Here is an 18303-nt window from a genome sequence, read left to right as displayed (position 1 = left end):
ATTTTGCAAGGTTTACTCAGGAAGGGTGATTGAATTTCCTTTTTGGTGACTCCGTGTCGGGTGTCTTGTTAGCCGATTGCAGAGGAAGGACCCGCGCCGCTGCTTATTTTGTCTCTGGGCTGCTTGCTGTTGTTTTGCCACATTGCCTGGTGCTCCGTGTCCTGCCTGCTGTCTCCCCCGCCGCCGCTGCCTACAAACACCTTAGGCGCGGCCGCTGTGCGGGGAGACTACCTGGCCCAGAAGCCCCTGCACAAACATCGTGGGACACGCCCCCTTCGCGCCTGGTGGCGCTTAAAAATCAGGCTGACCTCCCGCCTCGTGGGACGTGCGCGGGCGGCGCCGGGAGAAGCCCGGGACAAGGGCGGGACCGTTTCTGGACGTTTCTGGCCGTTAGTGGCCGTGTGAGGCCGGGCTGGGTCACCCCTCTTGGCTCTTTGTATTCGTACTTTGGTTATTTGCTATCTGTTATTTCAAATCAGGGTTTTTCTTGTGTAATATCAGCGGTAAAAGGCTATAAAAGCTACATGTTTATTGTTTATAGTGTTACATGCAGTCTGATATCCTATCATAAGGATAAGGAATGGGGAAGCGCAACCCTGTAATACCTGTCCCTGCTCCATTCCCAAAGCAAAAAGAAGTTATAAAACCCCAGCTCCCTAGTTTAACCGCTATAGATCGCATGCTCCAAAAAACTATAGGGGTGGTGGTCAATGCCATCGTAAGCACTGAGCGTCGTCTCTCGCTTCCTGATGGCTCTGTGCCCCCCTTACTCCCTGCAAACTTATCGTTGTTCTCTACCAATTCCCAGGACTCGCTACTGGCACCGTCCTTTGTTGCTCTTCCAGGTGGTGGTTATCCCCTGATGTTACAAAATTTAACCCCCACGGCGGTCAACTCATCCCCAGAGACTCCCCCTTCCTTTGTTAGACTATCGTTGACCCCTCTCATTTTACAAATCCAGGCTACTGTTGATTCTTCGTCTCAGGTTGGGGTTCTTATCGATAATGGGAGTTGTAATACGCCTGTTAATACTAGTTCAGCTTCTGATTCGCAGTCAAGCTTAAGCAGTGTTAGTCCTATTGTAAGAACTAGAGGGCAGATGGCTAGGCGTAAGTCTAAATACGCTGCTAAAGATTGTCCAACTGCAAGAAGCTGTAAGGGGCTAACGGAGGGAACCAAGAAAAAGAAAGCGCCCGTTAGAAATTGTGCAATAAGGGGCAAGATTACTGAGATCAATGCAGCTAGGGATGCTGCGGCTGTTACTGAGGCCCAAGGTCTATTTCTTGATGCATGCTCTCAGGAAAGAATAGAGACTCCCTTGGATAAATCCCTTGATATCCAGGAATGCAACGATCTTGCTAGTGGCAATACCATCTTGCCGTGCCCCCCCATTTCTGAGAGGGACATGCCCCCGATTGCTTGCATTGAGCATATCCTGAAGTCTTTTATCTTGCCTTTGACTGAGAGGTTGAAAGAGCTAACAGCAAGACTTGACCGCTTTGAGCAGGGAACTTTGGACAATTTTTTTTCCATAAAGGCCTTAATCAAGCTACATTCTAAAAATAGCCCAGGAGTAGATGCTCAGAAACAATCTTCACTGGTAGCCCCTTCTGAAGTGGCCAAATGCTTATCCATAAAGCTGGATGGCGCCTTAGAGACCCTGAGAGGAACTAATCCCCCGGAGAGAACGGCGCCAACGGGCAATGCTCCAGCAATAGCCATAAAATCAAATAAGGCTAGTAATCCAACGCACCAGTTACCATCTAAAGGGGATAAGGGGACACGTGATAGCGCACCTACCCAGGTGCAGAAGGCCAAACAGAATTGTAGTAATATAGAGAGACAAGGCAATGATCAATCTTCAAATCTTGACCTAGCTCATAGTAGAGAAATTAACCCTCCATGTACTAATTTGCCTCCAGCTTGTATGCCCTATGTAGCTGTATTGGTAGGAGTCCCTTGTTTAAAGCAGGGAAAAACAGAACCACACACTGAACTTAAAAATAAAGCTACATTTTGGCTAAACAATAACAAGGCACTTCCGAGGGGCTTAGATGGCAGGATTATTCTTGTTAGACGAGTTAGCTGGGTGGGAAGAAGGACCAAGGACATCCAAGGGGACTGTATCCTAGTTAATTTTAAAGACAGTAGAGTAGCAAGGACTATTTGTAGCCAGCAGAACATGCATGGTGAGGGTGGAATTAGCACCCGGGACTTGGGGTACTTTTACCCGCGGCCACTAAGCTGGTATCAGAGACAGAGCATTGGCAACCAACTGTGGGGAGGGCAAGTTGATAACTTTGGATTCTACCCAAAGCCTGCTTTTGTTAGAGGAGATATTCACCTCGGAAACAATACCAGGTATTGACGTAGAGACTACTTGCCTTTGAATCTCTTGTCAGCCCCAGACGATAGCAGAAGGCCCAAAGGGTGCAGGTCCCCAATAACTTCTCCTGGGATTTCTCTTAAACACCTGTTTTCAGCCCAACCTGAGGTAATTTATAGGGGGATAGACTCGAGTTAGTATCTCGAGTGGAGGCAACCAGTAATTGCATAGCAATTGCGGGGGAGTGTGTTAATAATTCTCCCTCCGGATTTGGTTTATCGCATTGTAACAATATATGTTACCCCCCTGGGGACTTCCATCTTTGCAGCAGCTACTTCTGTCCGGAAGAGCAAGGCTTCTCCATCGCATGCTCTTCCGCTATTATTTATGGCAATTGATTCTGGAGGTGAATCACCAACACCACTTAGTGATCACTTTATCTGTCTGCAGGATAAGGTGGAGGCTGTTGGGCCGGATCTGAGGATTATGAGCTGGAACATAGCAGGAATTGCCAGGAAAACAGCTCTTCCAGACTGGAATACCCAGGTGGAGTCTTACACTATATGTATTTTTCAGGAAACATGGAGCCTTGAACCTAACTATAAGGTCGGCTATTCAATGTATTTTTTACCTGCAGTTTTGCCACCATTGGGGAGGGGTCGGCCTTCGGGGGGCCTCCTCATATGGGTGAGCATTTCCTTGGGCTGCAGCATCACCCAAAAACATAGTATCTCACTTATATCCTTAGGATTTCAGTGAGAGGATTAGGCAGCGGGAGGTCTCTTGACATATTTAATGTATATGCCAGGGGCACCAAAGGTAGCTCTTTATCCCCCACAGTAGCACTGCTGGAAAAAGCTCTTGGTGATACCTGTGATGGTACACAAGTATTGATCGCGGGGGACTTTAACTGTACGTTTGAGCCTCTTGCGGCTGAAGACATCCTAGATGTCACTGAGGATGATTCCAAGAGGGGTATACCTATACTAGCGATCTAACCAATTAAAAGATGGACACAGAGGGCGATTCAGTTGAACGCTATGACCCTGGAGTATGGCTTACGAGCACTAAATGGCAGAACTACTTCAGATCCTTTGGGCGCCCACACATACAATAGGGCGAATCACACGTCTAGGATTGATTACATTCTCCTTGACTTATCTCTTTGGCGATTTGTCCTAGATATGGTAGTAATACCCACTGTAGACCGCGATCACAACTTCCTGTCTTTAACCCTAAAGCATCTATGGGTAAAACAAAATAGCTTAGCTTCACCGTGCGACCTAAAGTCCACATCTATAATTATTCCATCTAATTGTGGAAGGCGCCTCAAATGGCGCAAAGTTGCCCTAGATGAGGCAAAAGTTCGGGTTATAGGACAACTTGTGGATGCCTCGCTAAGTGAGATGGAGATGTACTCTTTAGAACATTCTGATCCCTCTAGAGTTACGTCACTGTTCCAGGAGACCCTAAAATCGGTAGGTAATCAATTTGTGGCGCATACACATGGGGGTAGGGCAACAGGGCGCCAGAGGCCCAATGTGAAGCAGGGATGGTACACATTCAAATGTAGACAGAAGAAATCTGCCCTAATTGAGGCTGTCAAGGCGAAGTTACAACCCCTGATCCAGCAAGCCTGGGTGGTTGCAAAAGCCACAAAAGAGTGGGAGGATGCATATTGGCATACACTTAGAGAGGCCAGTGCTGGGCGGGATGCAGGTCGCTTTTGGAGCGCTATAAGGGCAAGGAACAGGCCAGATAGCGAACTTATTACTTGTAATATTACTGGGCAGACCTGGTTTGATTATTTTTCAAGCCTGTATTCTTGTCAGCTAGGAACCGCTATTACTTCCGCTCCTTGCAGCTCCCTAATACTACCTGGAGAAAACACCTTATTCCCATTTACAGCTAAGTAGGTTGAATACGCGATTAGCTGCATTGTCCTCCAAAAGGCAGCTGGCCCTGATGGCATCCCTGGGGATTTGCTTCGGTCTAATCTGCTGGAATGGGGGAAGCTTATTCATACCCTACTCACTGCAATTGATATAGGTGCCGCTATCCCCGAATCCTGGAATGGGGCTGAGGTCGTCCCCATTTTTAAAAAGGGCCAGAGGGAGGACCCAGCCAATTATCACCCTATGAGCTTATTAGACTCGACCCAGAAGGTTGTGGGGAAGGTGCTGCTTGAGAGAATCCTTCAATGGGCTAATGATAATGAGGTTCTCTCTGATTATCAAGCGGGTTTTAGGGCTGGCACCGGCACTATAGAGCAGGCTTTCAGGTTATTGTTGATTCATTGGAAAGTGGTTGTCATAGGCAAAGGCAGTCTTTATCTTGCATTCATCGACTTAAAGACTGCCTTTGACCTTGTGCCCAGAGGACAACTATGGAGTGTGCTGGCAGATATGGGGATTCCGCCTAATATCTTGTCTATTCTAGTGAGGCTACATGAAGGTAACTTCGCGCAAGTGAGGTGGGGCACCGAGGGGCAGAAAACGAATAGGATACCGGTGGGGAGAGGGGTCCGCCAGGGATGTGTTCTTGCTCCAACCCTTTCCTCACTATATGTGAATGGGGTTGTTGAGCATCTACTCGAAAAACCATCAGATGCACCATCCCTGGCAGGGGAGCGAATCCCCACCCTCTTATTCCCTGATGACACGCTCCTAATATCAAAGACTCCGGTAGGCCTCCAAGGCCTCCTAGATAATTTTCAGGCCTTTTGCGACCAACGTGGCCTTGTTATAAATACTGACAAGACCAAGTTTGTAGTGCTAAATCCCCCGAAAAAACTTGGGCGATCCCCCGTACTTAACAATGTATCCCTGGAGAGGGTCACTGTATTCGATTATTTAGGTATCCGTATCTCAGATACCATGCAGTGGACCCCTCATCTCCATAAAATGCTGCTAAAACATAAGAGGGTTACAGGGGCGCTGTATAAGGAGCAGCGATCTGCCACGACCTGACCTATTGCACCTATTATTGACATTTATAAGGCTAAGGGTGTTAGTTCTGCCCTCTACGGTGCAGAGCTTTGGGGCACATCTAACACAGATTTACTGACAAGGTCTGAGAATAAATCTTTGAGGGGCATTATGTCACTTCCGCAGAGTACCCCAATGATACCCCTGTTGCTTGACCTAGGTTGCCAACCCATCAATGATCTGGCAAAACTCCGGCCTTTGCTTCTATGGGCTAGACTGTGGCGAGTCCCAGAACTTGCTAAGTATGCGAAGGGCCTAGCGGAAGTAATGTCAATGGTGGGATGGCATACAATAAAATGGCTTAAAGATGTTAAACATCTCCTTGGTAAGCTAGGTTTTAGTGAAACCTGGGATAGTCGGTCCTCTCCCCCGAAAGCGACTATAAAGACCCTCTATTGGAACTGGGTTACCAATAGAGTTAGTACTGACCCAACTCTTGGCAGGCTAACCGAAGAGTTCCTAAGACATAAGGATGTTCCCTCTCGGGAACTCTACCTAGATCTGGTGTGGAAATCTCATGATAGGGCCCTATATTTTAGATTTAGGGTAGGGTCTCTTCCAGTGCGCGCCTTAACTGCCCATTGGAAGCCCCCGTCCCAGACAACTCCTTTTTGTCCCTTTTGTCAAATTAGTGTAGAGACTGTACCGCATATTCTGTTTGTCTGTCCGGCCTATGTGCGCCCAAGGCAAGCGTGGCTCAAACCTATATGTCGGTGTATGGGCACTAGGCACTCAAGTGAGGCACTCCGTATTCTAACATCGGACACCCGGACATTGTACGTTTGTGGTCTTTCAAAATTTTTATCGTGGACATGGTCCATTAGAGCCAAAAGGCTAGCATCTAATGTTTAATTTGCTTTTTAATTGAAGGATCAACCTCAAATCTTAAATTTTTAACTTTGTTTTTATTCTCCTTGATATTTAAAGAGTATAAAGAGAGATAGGGGGAAAAAAAAAAAAAATTCTAAAAATGTTTTGGAAAAAATGTCTAAAACTAATGGTTAATTTAAATTTGTTTTTGTATAAATGTCTTTTTGTATTAATGTGATGCTTTTATGATTTGATTGATCGAAATAAAGCCTTTGAATGAATGAATGACTCCGTGTTAACATGCCTGGCACTTATTAAAACCTGGATTAACTTTCAACCACCCCTCTGTGTCAATCACGTCTGGGCTATTTACTACCAGCTGTTGCCTCATAGATTTCGCCCTTCTGAAGGATCTAAGGGGCCTGCGATGGACTAAACTGAGTGTTCAGTCTTTTTTGACTAGATGCCAATGCCTGTTCATGCAGTCTCTCACTTTTGCATGATAGGCATTGTATCCAGTTATCATTCTAGTCTCTTCCTCCTTAGATCCAGCCTGTTTATTTTCCATACTCTCCCTAAAGAGAATTGATTCTCTAGGAGTATATATAACTAGATTGCACACTGGTAGTAATATGCATGTCAGAGTTTCTATAGGAATAATTTTTTTTCCGTTTTGCTAATAACTTTGGCACCCTTTGATGAATCTTCACAGAACTTGAAAACAAATAAGAGTTCGTCCATCTCAGCTTCTGCCTGAAAAGTTTTGGGGTCATCTGTCAAGCAGGGGCCAAGAAAAAGGGGGTGGATGGGGCCCTACAACACTTTTCCTCATGCAATTTCAAAAGAGAATATTAGACCGTAATACAGAAAGAACAGCTGAATAGAATTGCACCAGAAAGCTGCATATTTACCAAGAAAGCATGCGGTTTGTGACTTTAAATAAATCTGTGCAGTTGCTTTCGAAAAATTGGGGATTTAAAAATAGTGATATCTATTAGAACGGGGCTCCGTTGGGGGGGGGGAGGGGGGCACAAAATCCAGATTGGTCAGTCCCAGAGCACTGAGACCTCTGATTGGCTGGCTGCAGAGCATGGTGAGAAATGTGGCGGCTGCCGTTACAGGACCTTGGGACTAGGGACACAGATGTGAACTGTGGGAATCTGATTGTGGGAGTTTGACAACCATACAGTGGAAGTAATGGCAAGTGGGAACTAAAAGATAGCCTACCATTAGAAACGTAAAGATGGAACCAGTAGTAAGAGACAGTGAATACTAAAGGACACTAGAAACACAAGGGAGTACAGTGAGATTTAGGTTAAAATATAGCAGGAAGCTGGGTTAATGCCAAGTGAACGATCACTAGAGTAATAAGAGTGATTCAAAAACTGGTCAAAGTCTACATTTGACACGATAAGGGGTGACCCAGAGGCGGCAGACTGGAGATTCCAACTCTCCTTATCCACCTAGAGAAGTGGTCAATATATAAGATGCCCTTGTGGGTGGGTACTTGGTGTAAACATTGCACATGATCACTGGGTAATGTTTGTTGGGTAGCTGCATTAAATCATTTTTGAAACTGCAGTAAGAGTTTGACTTTAATAGGTTGCAGCTCTACCAACCACTTCAACTGTGGCATAGCCCTGAGGTGCACCAGCAGGAGGTGGAGTAGTTTAACTCCCTAGAGGGGTCCACTGGGTAATGGGAAGATTCCATGCATCTACAAAGTTATAGTATTTAATGCACTAGATCTATTTGCTGCACTTAGGAGGAAATGGGAAGCCTGGGTTGGGTTACTGGATGGTAGCGATTGGCAAGAGGTCAAATTGGCTCCATGGACAAATGTTATTTCGCCTAATCTGAAAGAGACTATTAGTTATAGATTCCTTACCAGAATTACCCCCAGGCATAGACTGGATCCGGAGAAACGTTTTCTTAGCAGTATCCCTGCTCGTAGGTAGGTGGTGTTGGTTTACTCCACATCTGTCATCGTTGTTGCCGGAATGACGTTGCGGTGTCTACTTAGACGCCGTCCCTGCGCGCTGACGTCAGTTCTGACACGACTTTCCACACCAGTAGCACAGAGCCATGCAAGACACTGACCACTGGTGCAAAAAAACTAGGGCCCTGCAAGGGATTCCCTATCCCTAGAAGTCAGTTCGCAGAATGGGGAGGATAGGTGGGGCCGTAAGGAACCTATAACTAATATGTCTCTTACAGATACATTGTTACCGAAGGTAAGTAACTTGTTCGTCTGAAAGAGACTATTAGTTATAGATTCCTTACCCTAGAATAGATACACCAGCAATACCAACCCCGAAGGTGGGTCTGCGAACTAAGTTCACACCAGGAAGTCCTGGAGAACAGAACGGCTGAAAAAGCTGTCTCTCCGGACTTGGCTGTCCAGAAAGTAATGCTTTGTAAACGTGTGCAAAGATGTCCATGTGGCTGCCTGACTAATATATGTCTCTTACAGATTCATTGTTGCCGAAGGTAAGTAACTTGTTCATTCTGTCTGATTTGACTTAAATTTTTAGACTTCGTCTACTTCACCCGATAGAGGTTGTGGCGCTTTGGTCATATCAGGTCCCCCAAATGTTTTCACTGTAGTATGGAGGAAGAATTCTTTCACTTTATCTGGGGGTAGCAGGTGCTATCTCAATACAGGACCAGGGTGTTTGTTAGTGTCAGAAGTGTTGGCCCGACCAGTCAGTCCTTAACCCTCACTGGCCTTTCTGGGATTATTTTTATTTATTTTGCGGTTTTTATAGAGCGCGACACTCATCCCATGGGATATCACGGCGCTTTATACCAAAATAAGGACTGCTGATGGCGTATGCTGAGATGTTTAAGGATTGGGGAAGAGATGGGTTTTCAACTTTCTACGAAACTGGAGATAATTTGTAGTATGTCTTAGGTCAGTGGGGAGCTCATTCCACCTTTTTGCTGCTAGGTAAGAGAAGGAGCGGCCGCCTGTTCTAACTTTGTAGATGCGTTTGATTTTAGCCAAAGCTGATTGACATGAGCGTAGGTTCCTATTGGGCACATAAAATTCAATTTTCCCTTGGAGAATTGTGGGGCCAGTCTTGTGTAAAGCCCTATGGGCATGGCTAAGCAATTTAAAGGCAGCCCTCTGACGCATCGGGAACCAGTGAAGTTTCTTTAAGCATTCTGATGCCGAGTCTCGTTTACCTTTGTTGCAGATGAGTTTGGCCGCCAGATTTTGCAGAACCTGTAAGCGGGAGAATAAATGTTCGTTCATCCCTACAAACAGCGCATTGCCATAGTCCAGGCGACTGACCAATAGGGCCTGTGTGACTGAGCGTCTGCAATCTAGGAGTATCCAGGGAAATATCCTGGCAAGAAGTTTTAGTATGGCAAAGCCCTTGCCAAAAAGGGATCGGACGTGATCCTTCATGGACAAGGCATCGTCTATGATGATTCCCAGGTTCCTGGCATGTTGTTTTGGTGTGGGGGCCGATCCCAGTGAAGGTGGCCACCATGTGGCATCCCACATGCATTTGGCACCACCGAACAGAAGAATCTCCGATTTACCTGCATTCAACTTTAGGCAGTGATCATGCATCCATTGTGCCATTTCGGAAAGGCAGTCATGTAGCTTGGTTTTGGTTACATCTGGCCCTTCGTCCATGGCCACCATTAGCTGCGTGTCGTCCGCATAGGAGCAGATGCCAATGCCCCACTTCCTTCCGATGTCAGCAAGAGATGAAATATAGACATTGAAAAGAGTGGGGCTCAGTGAGGCGCCCTGAGGGACCCCGCAGCCGATGGGGTTGGGCCTTAAATGGAACTGACCCATATGTACTGCCTGGGTACGGTTGCCCAGGAAAGAGTGTAGCCAGTTCAATGCCGTGGATTGAACTCCCTTGCTCTGAAGTATGTTCATCAGACACTCGTGGGATACCGTGTCAAATGCCGCTGACAGGTCAAGCAGTATCAGCGCCACCGCTCCACCTTGATCGGTGGAGGATCTGATACTGTCCGACACTGCCAGCAACGTTGCCTCGGTGCTGTTATTGGCTCTAAAGCCAGTCTGGGAGGGATCCAGAAGGGAGTTACGTTCTAGGTACCTAGTCAGCTGTGCATTGACCAATTTCTCCAGAGCTTTAGAGAGGTAAGGAAGCTGGAAAATCGGTCTGTAGTTCTCTGGATTGAGAATGTCGGATCCCGCTTTTTTCAGAAGGGGGGTCACAGAGGCGTGCTTCCAGACATCAGGGAAGATAGCAGTGATTAACGATTTATTGAAAAGTTGAGTGATCAGGGTGCAGAGCGTGGGCGCAATTTCTGAAAACACGAAGTGGGGACAGGGGTCCAAAGGAGATCCAGATTTAACTGTGTTTAGAACTGCTAGAACCTCATCTGCAGAGAGTGGTTCAAAGCTGGTTAAGCGGGGTGCATTTCCTGAGTCTGGTGGGGCTGTGGGTATTTCTGGTAACATCGCAATCTTAGATGGGTTATTTGAGTTGCTGTGGGTATATTGGGGGGTGAAAGTAGAGTATATTTTCTTGATCTTTTCAGAAAAGAAGATACTGATACGCTCACAAGCCTCGGTCGAGGGGGTGAGTGTTTGTGCAGTGCTGGATGGTTTGCTAAGCTCCTTCACTATCCTAAACAGTTCTTTCGCTGAATTACTGTTTTCTTGAATACGCTGAGTAAAATAATCCTTTTTTGCATTTTTGATGGCAAGAATATACTGCTTTCGTTTATGGACATAGATTAGTCTCGTTTCGCTGTCTTTGGACTGTCTCCATAGATGTTCAGTTTTTTGGCATTCCTTTTTAAGATTTTTTAGAATGGGGGTATACCATTTCTCTGTTATAGATTTTTTTCTGGATTCCCGCATCGGGGCTAGTTTATTTAATGTTTGCAATATTCCAGCATCTAGTAGGGCAACATCATTACAGACAGAGGAGTCCTCCGATAATTTAATAATAGCCTCTTGAAAGTGTTTCTCAAAATTGGATTCGTTGATTAGCCTCCAAGCTCGTTTGGAGATATGAGGGGCTACCTTGGATTTCGGAGGTTTACCGGGAAGGTCTGTGGTAAATAATTTAATTACCGGGTCTTAATTTGATACAGAAACATAATAAAAATAGCTCAATAAATAAGAGGCAGAATCCGTGGTATTAGAGGTTCGGAGTGGGCTTTATTCCAATGGACGATTCGAATCGGTGACTACAGGTTCCATCACCACGGAGGTTCAGGAAGTGAAGTACATACTTTATTGATAAGTAATTACTTTTATACAATAGGCATTACAGTGAAGCAAATGCAAGAGGCGTAACAATTGATAGTGTAGATAAAACATACATACGTAGCAAAAGTGGGCGTAACTGAGTGTGACTAAAGAACGTCATCAGGTGTGATGTCATAATAGGGTGGTTCCATGAAAGGATTTCACAATGTCAGCAGAAATACTTGGCAGAAATGCGCGCGCAGCAGCATGACGGGTGATTGACGTGCAACTAGGGGGTGAAGGGGACTTGACATTTAGCTCTACATGTGGCGACAGAAGTCTGGAGGGTCAAGTCAACCTAATCCCAAATCATATCTAACATCCTATGTTTAAAGAACTATGTTATCCAAAAGAGAGGTCTCTTAGAGTAGAATCTTATTCTATACTGACTATACTGACTGTTAGTGCGTGTACAAGCGTCTAAGTGTCTACACTAGATGCGAGGGCAGAAGTCTTCCATAATAATAGGGCTATGAATTACTTGTGTAAAGACAGAGAAGCCGGGCCTTTGCTCGGTAGCTGGAAGAATGTTTACTTAAACTACTAGACAGGAATGCATTGGGCAGGGAACGGAGCAGATAATTTCGAAGGTGAAATACAGTTTTTGGCAGGCAACAGGCTGATGTCAGGCATCGTGAGCCGCGCAGGGAATGAGACAAAGTTCATGGTCACAGATGCAGGCTCAGACTGGAGCTTTCAGAGGCAGAAGGCAAGAAAGAGCTTGATGACAGAATCAGGGCCTACTTGCCTGGACTGTAAAATGGCATAAGTGAACCATATAAAGCCGGTGGCCTTTCATATTTAGGAATGGAATATCCGGCCTATTCATGGCGGATCTGAAAGAGGACATGTTGACGGTGGACGCACATGTGTTTGCGTCTTCATAACTGGAACTGGAGGGAACATACATGTACTTGTGATTCATACATGAAACCGTTGGGGTCCAAGATAGGGGACATAACTGATCAGAAAAATCCATATTTCCACAGGTCGAATGAGAAGGAAATAAGGGAGTGGTCTGACCAGGTAGGGGGTGGACCGCTCTTATGTTGGTGGATTCGATATTAGTAAATAGTAGGTCCAGTGTGTGGCCAGCTGTATGAGTGGGGCCCACTACCCACTGCTTAAGATTGAGAATTACCATGTCATATTCAAGCTGGGAGGCTCCCGGGGCATCCATTTTCTCGTAGTGAATGTTAAAATCGCCAACAATTAGATAATTTTTGTGTTTCAAACAGAGTGGCAGAAGTTGACTCAATAATTTGGCGCCGAGTCTTCCTTGTTGTCCAGGGGGGTTGTATATAACTGCACCAGCTAGGATGGTAAGGCCCTCGTAAAGTACTTTAAAAGGTAAGGTCTGATGTTCGATGTGGGCAGTTGTAGGTTCCACAAAGCATGTTAGTTGTTCCCTGAATATCACAGCAACCCCCCCTCCTCTTTTACCAAGTCTGTCTTGCGTAATGATTTTGTAATTAGAGGGGAGGGCGTTTGCTAAGTCTGGAGCATTGGTCTCGGATAGCCAGGTTTCGGCAATGAAAACTAGGTCCGGGGTCTTAGATACAAGTAATCCCAGATGTCCAGGGCGTGTCTAGGTAAGGATCTAGCGTTAAAATGTAGACCGTTCAGAGTCAAGTGATTTTTTTGCATGGGTTGTGTGGTTTCCTGATGGGGTTTGACCCATGCTGGACCAGCGACAAGCGAGGCAGGAGATTGGTCCATAGGATAATCCTGGCTCCGTTTGGGTACATAGATGTGTTTTTATACCCTTATTATCATTATGAAAGGCTAGCAATTTGTTGCGAGAGTAGCGGGTGGGTGTGGACGAGTTTTGAGTCTAACCGGCAGGGGGTATAGCCCCTAGTCCCGGCCGGTCGCGGACGAGCGCAGACGGGCTTACCTTTGGCGCGCCCGCTGCGCTCGTCCGCTGCGCGTCCGGCCCAGGCACATGTTTTGTAAGGGAAAGGAGGGGGCGTGGCCTCAGGGCGATGGGCGTGGCCTCACTGTCCTCGTAATTGGCGGCAAGAGAATGGTTACACCCGCAGCAGCGTTTAGATCGGCTGTGCGGCGTGAACGGCGACTCAAATTCAGGGGGGAGTGCTCAGGGCAGAGTGACACACAGGTAAAAAACAATTTTGTAGCAGATTGATTCTTTAAAAATAGCGAGCAATACTCCCGGCTTCCGCCTCAGGAGCTGTCTTTCTGGTAATAGCGCGTTTGGGGTTTGGCGCGACTTAAATACCAAGTAGAGGGGGCGTGGCCTCAGGGTGGTGGGCGTGGCCTCACTGTCCTCGTAATTGGCGGCAAGAGAATGGTTACACCCGCAGCAGCGTTTAGATCGGCTGTGCGGCGTGAACGGCGACTCGAATTCAGGGGGGGAGTGCTCAGGGCAGAGTGACACACAGGTAAAAAACAATTTTGTAGCAGATCGATTCTTTAAAAATAGCGAGCAATACTCCCGGCTTCCGCCTCAGGGATTACTGGAAAACCTGTGTGTGTGTCTGTGTGTGTGTGTGTGTGTGTGTGTAATTGAGGGAATGGGGGGGGGAACTGGGAGTCTGGGTCTGGTGGGAACTGTGTTGGCAAAAGAACATATTGCAAGATTTGGAACATCGTACTGCGCACCTCCCTTTGATAACTGCAATAGGGTGATGGATGGAATGCTTGAATTAAAATCAGCCACTGGCAATCGCTCGGGCCGCATCCCAATCCATAGATTTTCGATCACCGTGCCACCTCAGTTTGGACTGAGGTGACATGGTGTCAAAAATATTAATTTAATTGGAATGCAGCCATAGTAATTAACAGTGGCTGAGATTAATTCAAGCATTCCACCCATCACTTTTTTGTGTACTTTTGTGTTGCCCTAGGTGGGATGGGTATGTCCAGACATGGGTTCCATGCACACTGTCAGTGGAACCAAGCTGTACTCGGCTGACGAGCCTATAACTAGTGTGAAACCGGTCCTGGGTTGCTTATGTTCCAGTTCAAGGAGTAGCTGGCTTGTTCATTGGGGCTGGACTGTTCTGATTGTAGCAGAGTCAAGACTGATTTGCATGTAGCTGGGTCCAAACTGAGATGACCTGGTGTGTAAAATAACAGTGGATTGGGATGCGGCCCTGAGTAATTGCTACTGGCAGAGATTAAGTCAAGCATTCCAACTATCACTTTTTTGTTTACTTCAGTGTCACCCCTTGATTACTGGCTCGGGGCAATGGACCGCAGTGCCAAATTTAAAGAAAGTATTTACTTTGCATGGGACTGCCCTCACAAGCATTAAAAGATATTGGGCAAATGGTGCACACATAATCGCATGCTCTGAGTATTATGTACAGGGAAGGGACAATTGTATTGAGACAGTTTATTATGTGAGCTGTGTTCTTAGTTTGTCAGTTGTAAGCAAAATTAAAATCAACGAAAATGTGGTCAGTAAAAAAAATGGATGTTGAAAATTAAGCACATTGGGCATGTCAAAGGGTAAAATCAATGAGAAGAATAGAAAATTAAGAATTGGGACGACAAGAAGACCTTTGACAGCTGGGAAGGATTTGAAGCAAGTGAGACTAGGTCCAAAGCAAGTTGGTGCCAGGGATATCTATTAGACGGAGCCCTGGAGTGAATTTAAACAGAACATTGGTAGACTCATTAGCTAAAGGGCTGCAGTAAAGGTAAGCAGAGCAATGAGAAACGGGAAGGAGAGCTACAGTGGGGAAACTGGATTGTATTGGAGCTAGGACATGCGGAAAACTACAAATATGGAACAAGCTATAACTTCTAAAGCAGAGAACTAAATGACAGGGACTGTGGGGAAAATATCCCACAGTAGATTTGGAATATAGAGAAAAAAAGGTGGAAGATTAATATAGACACTGATCTAGCATTTGAAAAATGTAAATTTCTTACCCAATTTCGTAAAAAATGAAAGTGAGTGACATGTTGTCCAGCATGATATGAAACTTATTCTACTCTTCATTTTCTGCATTGGCTTGATTGCTAACATTTTATGCTGATCTAATTGAGGAATGCTTGTGTTTTTTTTTTCCCCCACAGAGTGTAGCGGAGGCTGATGGAAAGACCGATTCAGCTACTAGTTGTTTGTCACAGAGAGAGGCTGTTGATTCCTTTAAAGCAATTTTGCCTGTTACACATAATCTTTCTGCTGGAGTTAATGTTCCAGACATATCTAGCCTTTCAGCAGAAAAAGAAGATCATTTGATTCCTGCAGCTGTTCTTGACAGACTTATTGATGAAGAAATGAGGCAAGACAACAATTCGTAAAATATCTGATTTAAGAAAATAACTTTAATGAATAATTGTATAAATTATATGTATTGCACAAAGTTGATCTAATATTCATTCCTTTTAGTTTTAAGAAAAATCCAAAGCAAAGTACAATCAATGAACCCTTTTATTATAAAGTTGCATAGAAAAACCAGTTAGCTAATCCTCTGTTTTCATTTTTTGTTGGTATTACACAGGGTATGGTTTCTCAAGTCACTTACACTTTTTTCCTTTTTAGGTCGAGGGACCGTCCGGTGTGCCGAAGGCAGAACCGGAAGTCCGGAGATTTAATGTTTCTTAGAGTGGCTATTTAGCCCGCCTCTCTTTTTGCTTCTCCTCCATTGGCTGGCTTCCTAAACGGAGGCCAGCCATTGGAGGAGAGAGCCGTCCCTCCAAATAGGCTCCATCTTTTTCAGATTCGGTGGCGTGTTCCGTGCTGTTCTTTCCACTTTTTAGCCACGCCCTTTTTTAGGAGTGTTTTTCTCTCCTCCAGCCAATGGCAAGAGGAGAGAAAAGAAAAACACGCCCCCGAATCTGAAACCGCCGCTGCGTTTCTCCGAGGCATTTCTGCTTCGCCTCGGAGAAAGGCCGTGGTGTCTCCTACCTACTTCCCCTTTGAAAGACTTGTTTCCTTTGTGTCAGAAACCCCTCGTGGTATTGTGAACGGTGCCACCCTGCCTCCATTTTGTTAATTCGTCCTCCTCTCGCATCTTTTCTGTGACGTGGACTCGAGTCTTCCTCTCAATGCCAGCAGTACACTGAAATACCACACATAAACACGCTGAAAACAGGTAAATGTCACTCATAGTAGATTGAAAACGTGGCAGCTATGCATTATATCGGTGGCTCATAAGTATACTGAGACCAAGATGACAGTCACACATAAGCAATCGACAAACTTGACAACTATGCAGAGTTCGTGTTTTAGCATTATATGGGGGACTCTCAGTAACTCTGACTCTCAAGAGTCCTAGCTCCTTTTCTGTCGCCGAAGCCTCCAAATCTGTGGGCTCCCCTGGTGTTGCTTCCCATTTCCAGCACCCGTGATGTGTCCTGGGGGCTTACTGTGAATGTGTATTTAAACCAAGCAATCTGAATTGGTGTATACACTGCGGCTTCGTTCCGGTGTGTATCCCTCGGTCTCCTGGAGGCGGCGCTGCTCTCTAGTCTGCAGCCCCAGGGCTGGTCTACCGGGGTTGCTATGGGTTACACAGGGAGCGGTGGAAGCTCTGCCGCTGCCCCGGCTCTGTTTTCCGGCTTCCTGCAGCACCATTTTCAGACCGCTTAACGCTGGAGTCCTCTGTGAGCCGAGAAGGGAGGAGAAGCGGCCTGCTAATGCTCCAGGCCGCGGCACGGAGTGGCTGGGGAGAGGGTGCATCGGAGATCGGCGGGAGCGCTGGACCGCGAGAAGCCGCCTGATCCGCTGCGCACAGTAAGTAAGTCTTTGGCTGGAGATGCACAAATGCAGCTACAACACAATACATCAGTGCTTGGATTTGGACTCCGTATATAACGCTCTTGTTAGCCTCCGTCGGGACTGCAGCTGTATTTGGTGCTTGCTACCATGTTAGTGCCCCCCCTCCGGTACAGACAGGTATCTATGTACTTTCGGTTTTTCATTGCCCCCGGCTACGTTGCAATTGGCTGATCGGTGATTTGTAGTGTCACGAGGGGGCATTATAGCTGTCAGTGCGGTCTACCCTGTGCTGACAAAGCAGAGATGCTGCCCCTGGGTACCGCGACCCGCACTGTTAATTAGCTGTAGTAGCATATGTTTCCGTGGCGTGTAATAAAAGTAAAACTTCCTTGTCGATCAGAGTCCTGACAATCTTGCGAGTCAAGCAGATGTGTATCATGCAGCATGGGTGGATAGTGGGTGCGATCCCATAGTAGTTTCATGTGAGATGCCGAGAATGCCCCCTTTGTTTACTTCCCCTTCTGAGAGCAGCAGCTTCCGCCAGATGACTGGTACCAGTGTGTGCTGCGTCGGAGCTCCCTGTGAACTTTTTGACAGCTGCTGTAAAGCTTTTTTTGGTGATCACGAGTGCTGCTTTGTATGTGCAAGCGTGGGTTGTGGCACAAGCATTCTGGGGCTCTTGTGATGTGATGGTTAGAAGTGCTATGTAGGATCCGTATTAGGAAACTCCTCTAGACTATACATTATAGATTGCTTGATTAACAGGATACATTGGGAATGCGCTGACAAGGGAATGCGCAAAGCTTGATATATATTGGACTCTCCAATCGCAGGCATTTCAATTTCCATGTCCATATTGTTTTATGCACCTTGTCATTTTGCTGACTGGTATGAGCATGGTTTAGCCCTGGCACCGCTTTTTAGGTCGAGGGACCGTCCGCTCTCTCCTCCATTGGCTGGCTTCCTAAACGGAGGCCAGCCATTGGAGGAGAGAGCCGTCCCTCCAAATAGCCTCCGTCTTTTTCAGACTCAGGGGCGTGTTCCGTGCTGTTCTTTCCACTTTTTAGCCACGCCCTTTATTAGGCGTGTTTTTCTCTCCTCCAGCCAATGGCAAGAGGAGAGAAAAGAAAAACACGCCCCCGAATCTGAAACCGCCGGTGTTAATGGCGTCCTCTCCCCCTGCTGTCGGCTCCCGTGTCGGACTGCAGATTCACGAGAGGGGGACCTTAAA

General features: G+C 46.3%; 1 protein-coding gene across 4 annotated transcripts in view; it reads left to right on the top strand.

The window, feature by feature from the left end:
- Window positions 1-18303, top strand: part of BDP1 (BDP1 general transcription factor IIIB subunit) — a 1439438-nt gene that overhangs the window by 846416 nt on the left and 574719 nt on the right. For all 4 annotated transcript variants that reach the window (XM_085632357.1, XM_085632359.1, XM_085632358.1 and 1 more), the window contains exon 27: window positions 15425-15633. In XM_085632357.1, coding sequence (XP_085488483.1) covers window positions 15425-15633 — 209 coding nt within the window. The remainder of the gene's footprint in view (window positions 1-15424; window positions 15634-18303) is intronic.

This window comes from Triturus cristatus, chromosome 2_1, assembly GCF_964204655.1.
Source record: "Triturus cristatus chromosome 2_1, aTriCri1.1, whole genome shotgun sequence".
Taxonomy (NCBI): Eukaryota; Metazoa; Chordata; class Amphibia; order Caudata; family Salamandridae; genus Triturus; species Triturus cristatus.
The sequence above is the reverse complement of the archived record's forward strand: the minus strand, read 5'-3'. Positions and strand labels throughout refer to the sequence as shown.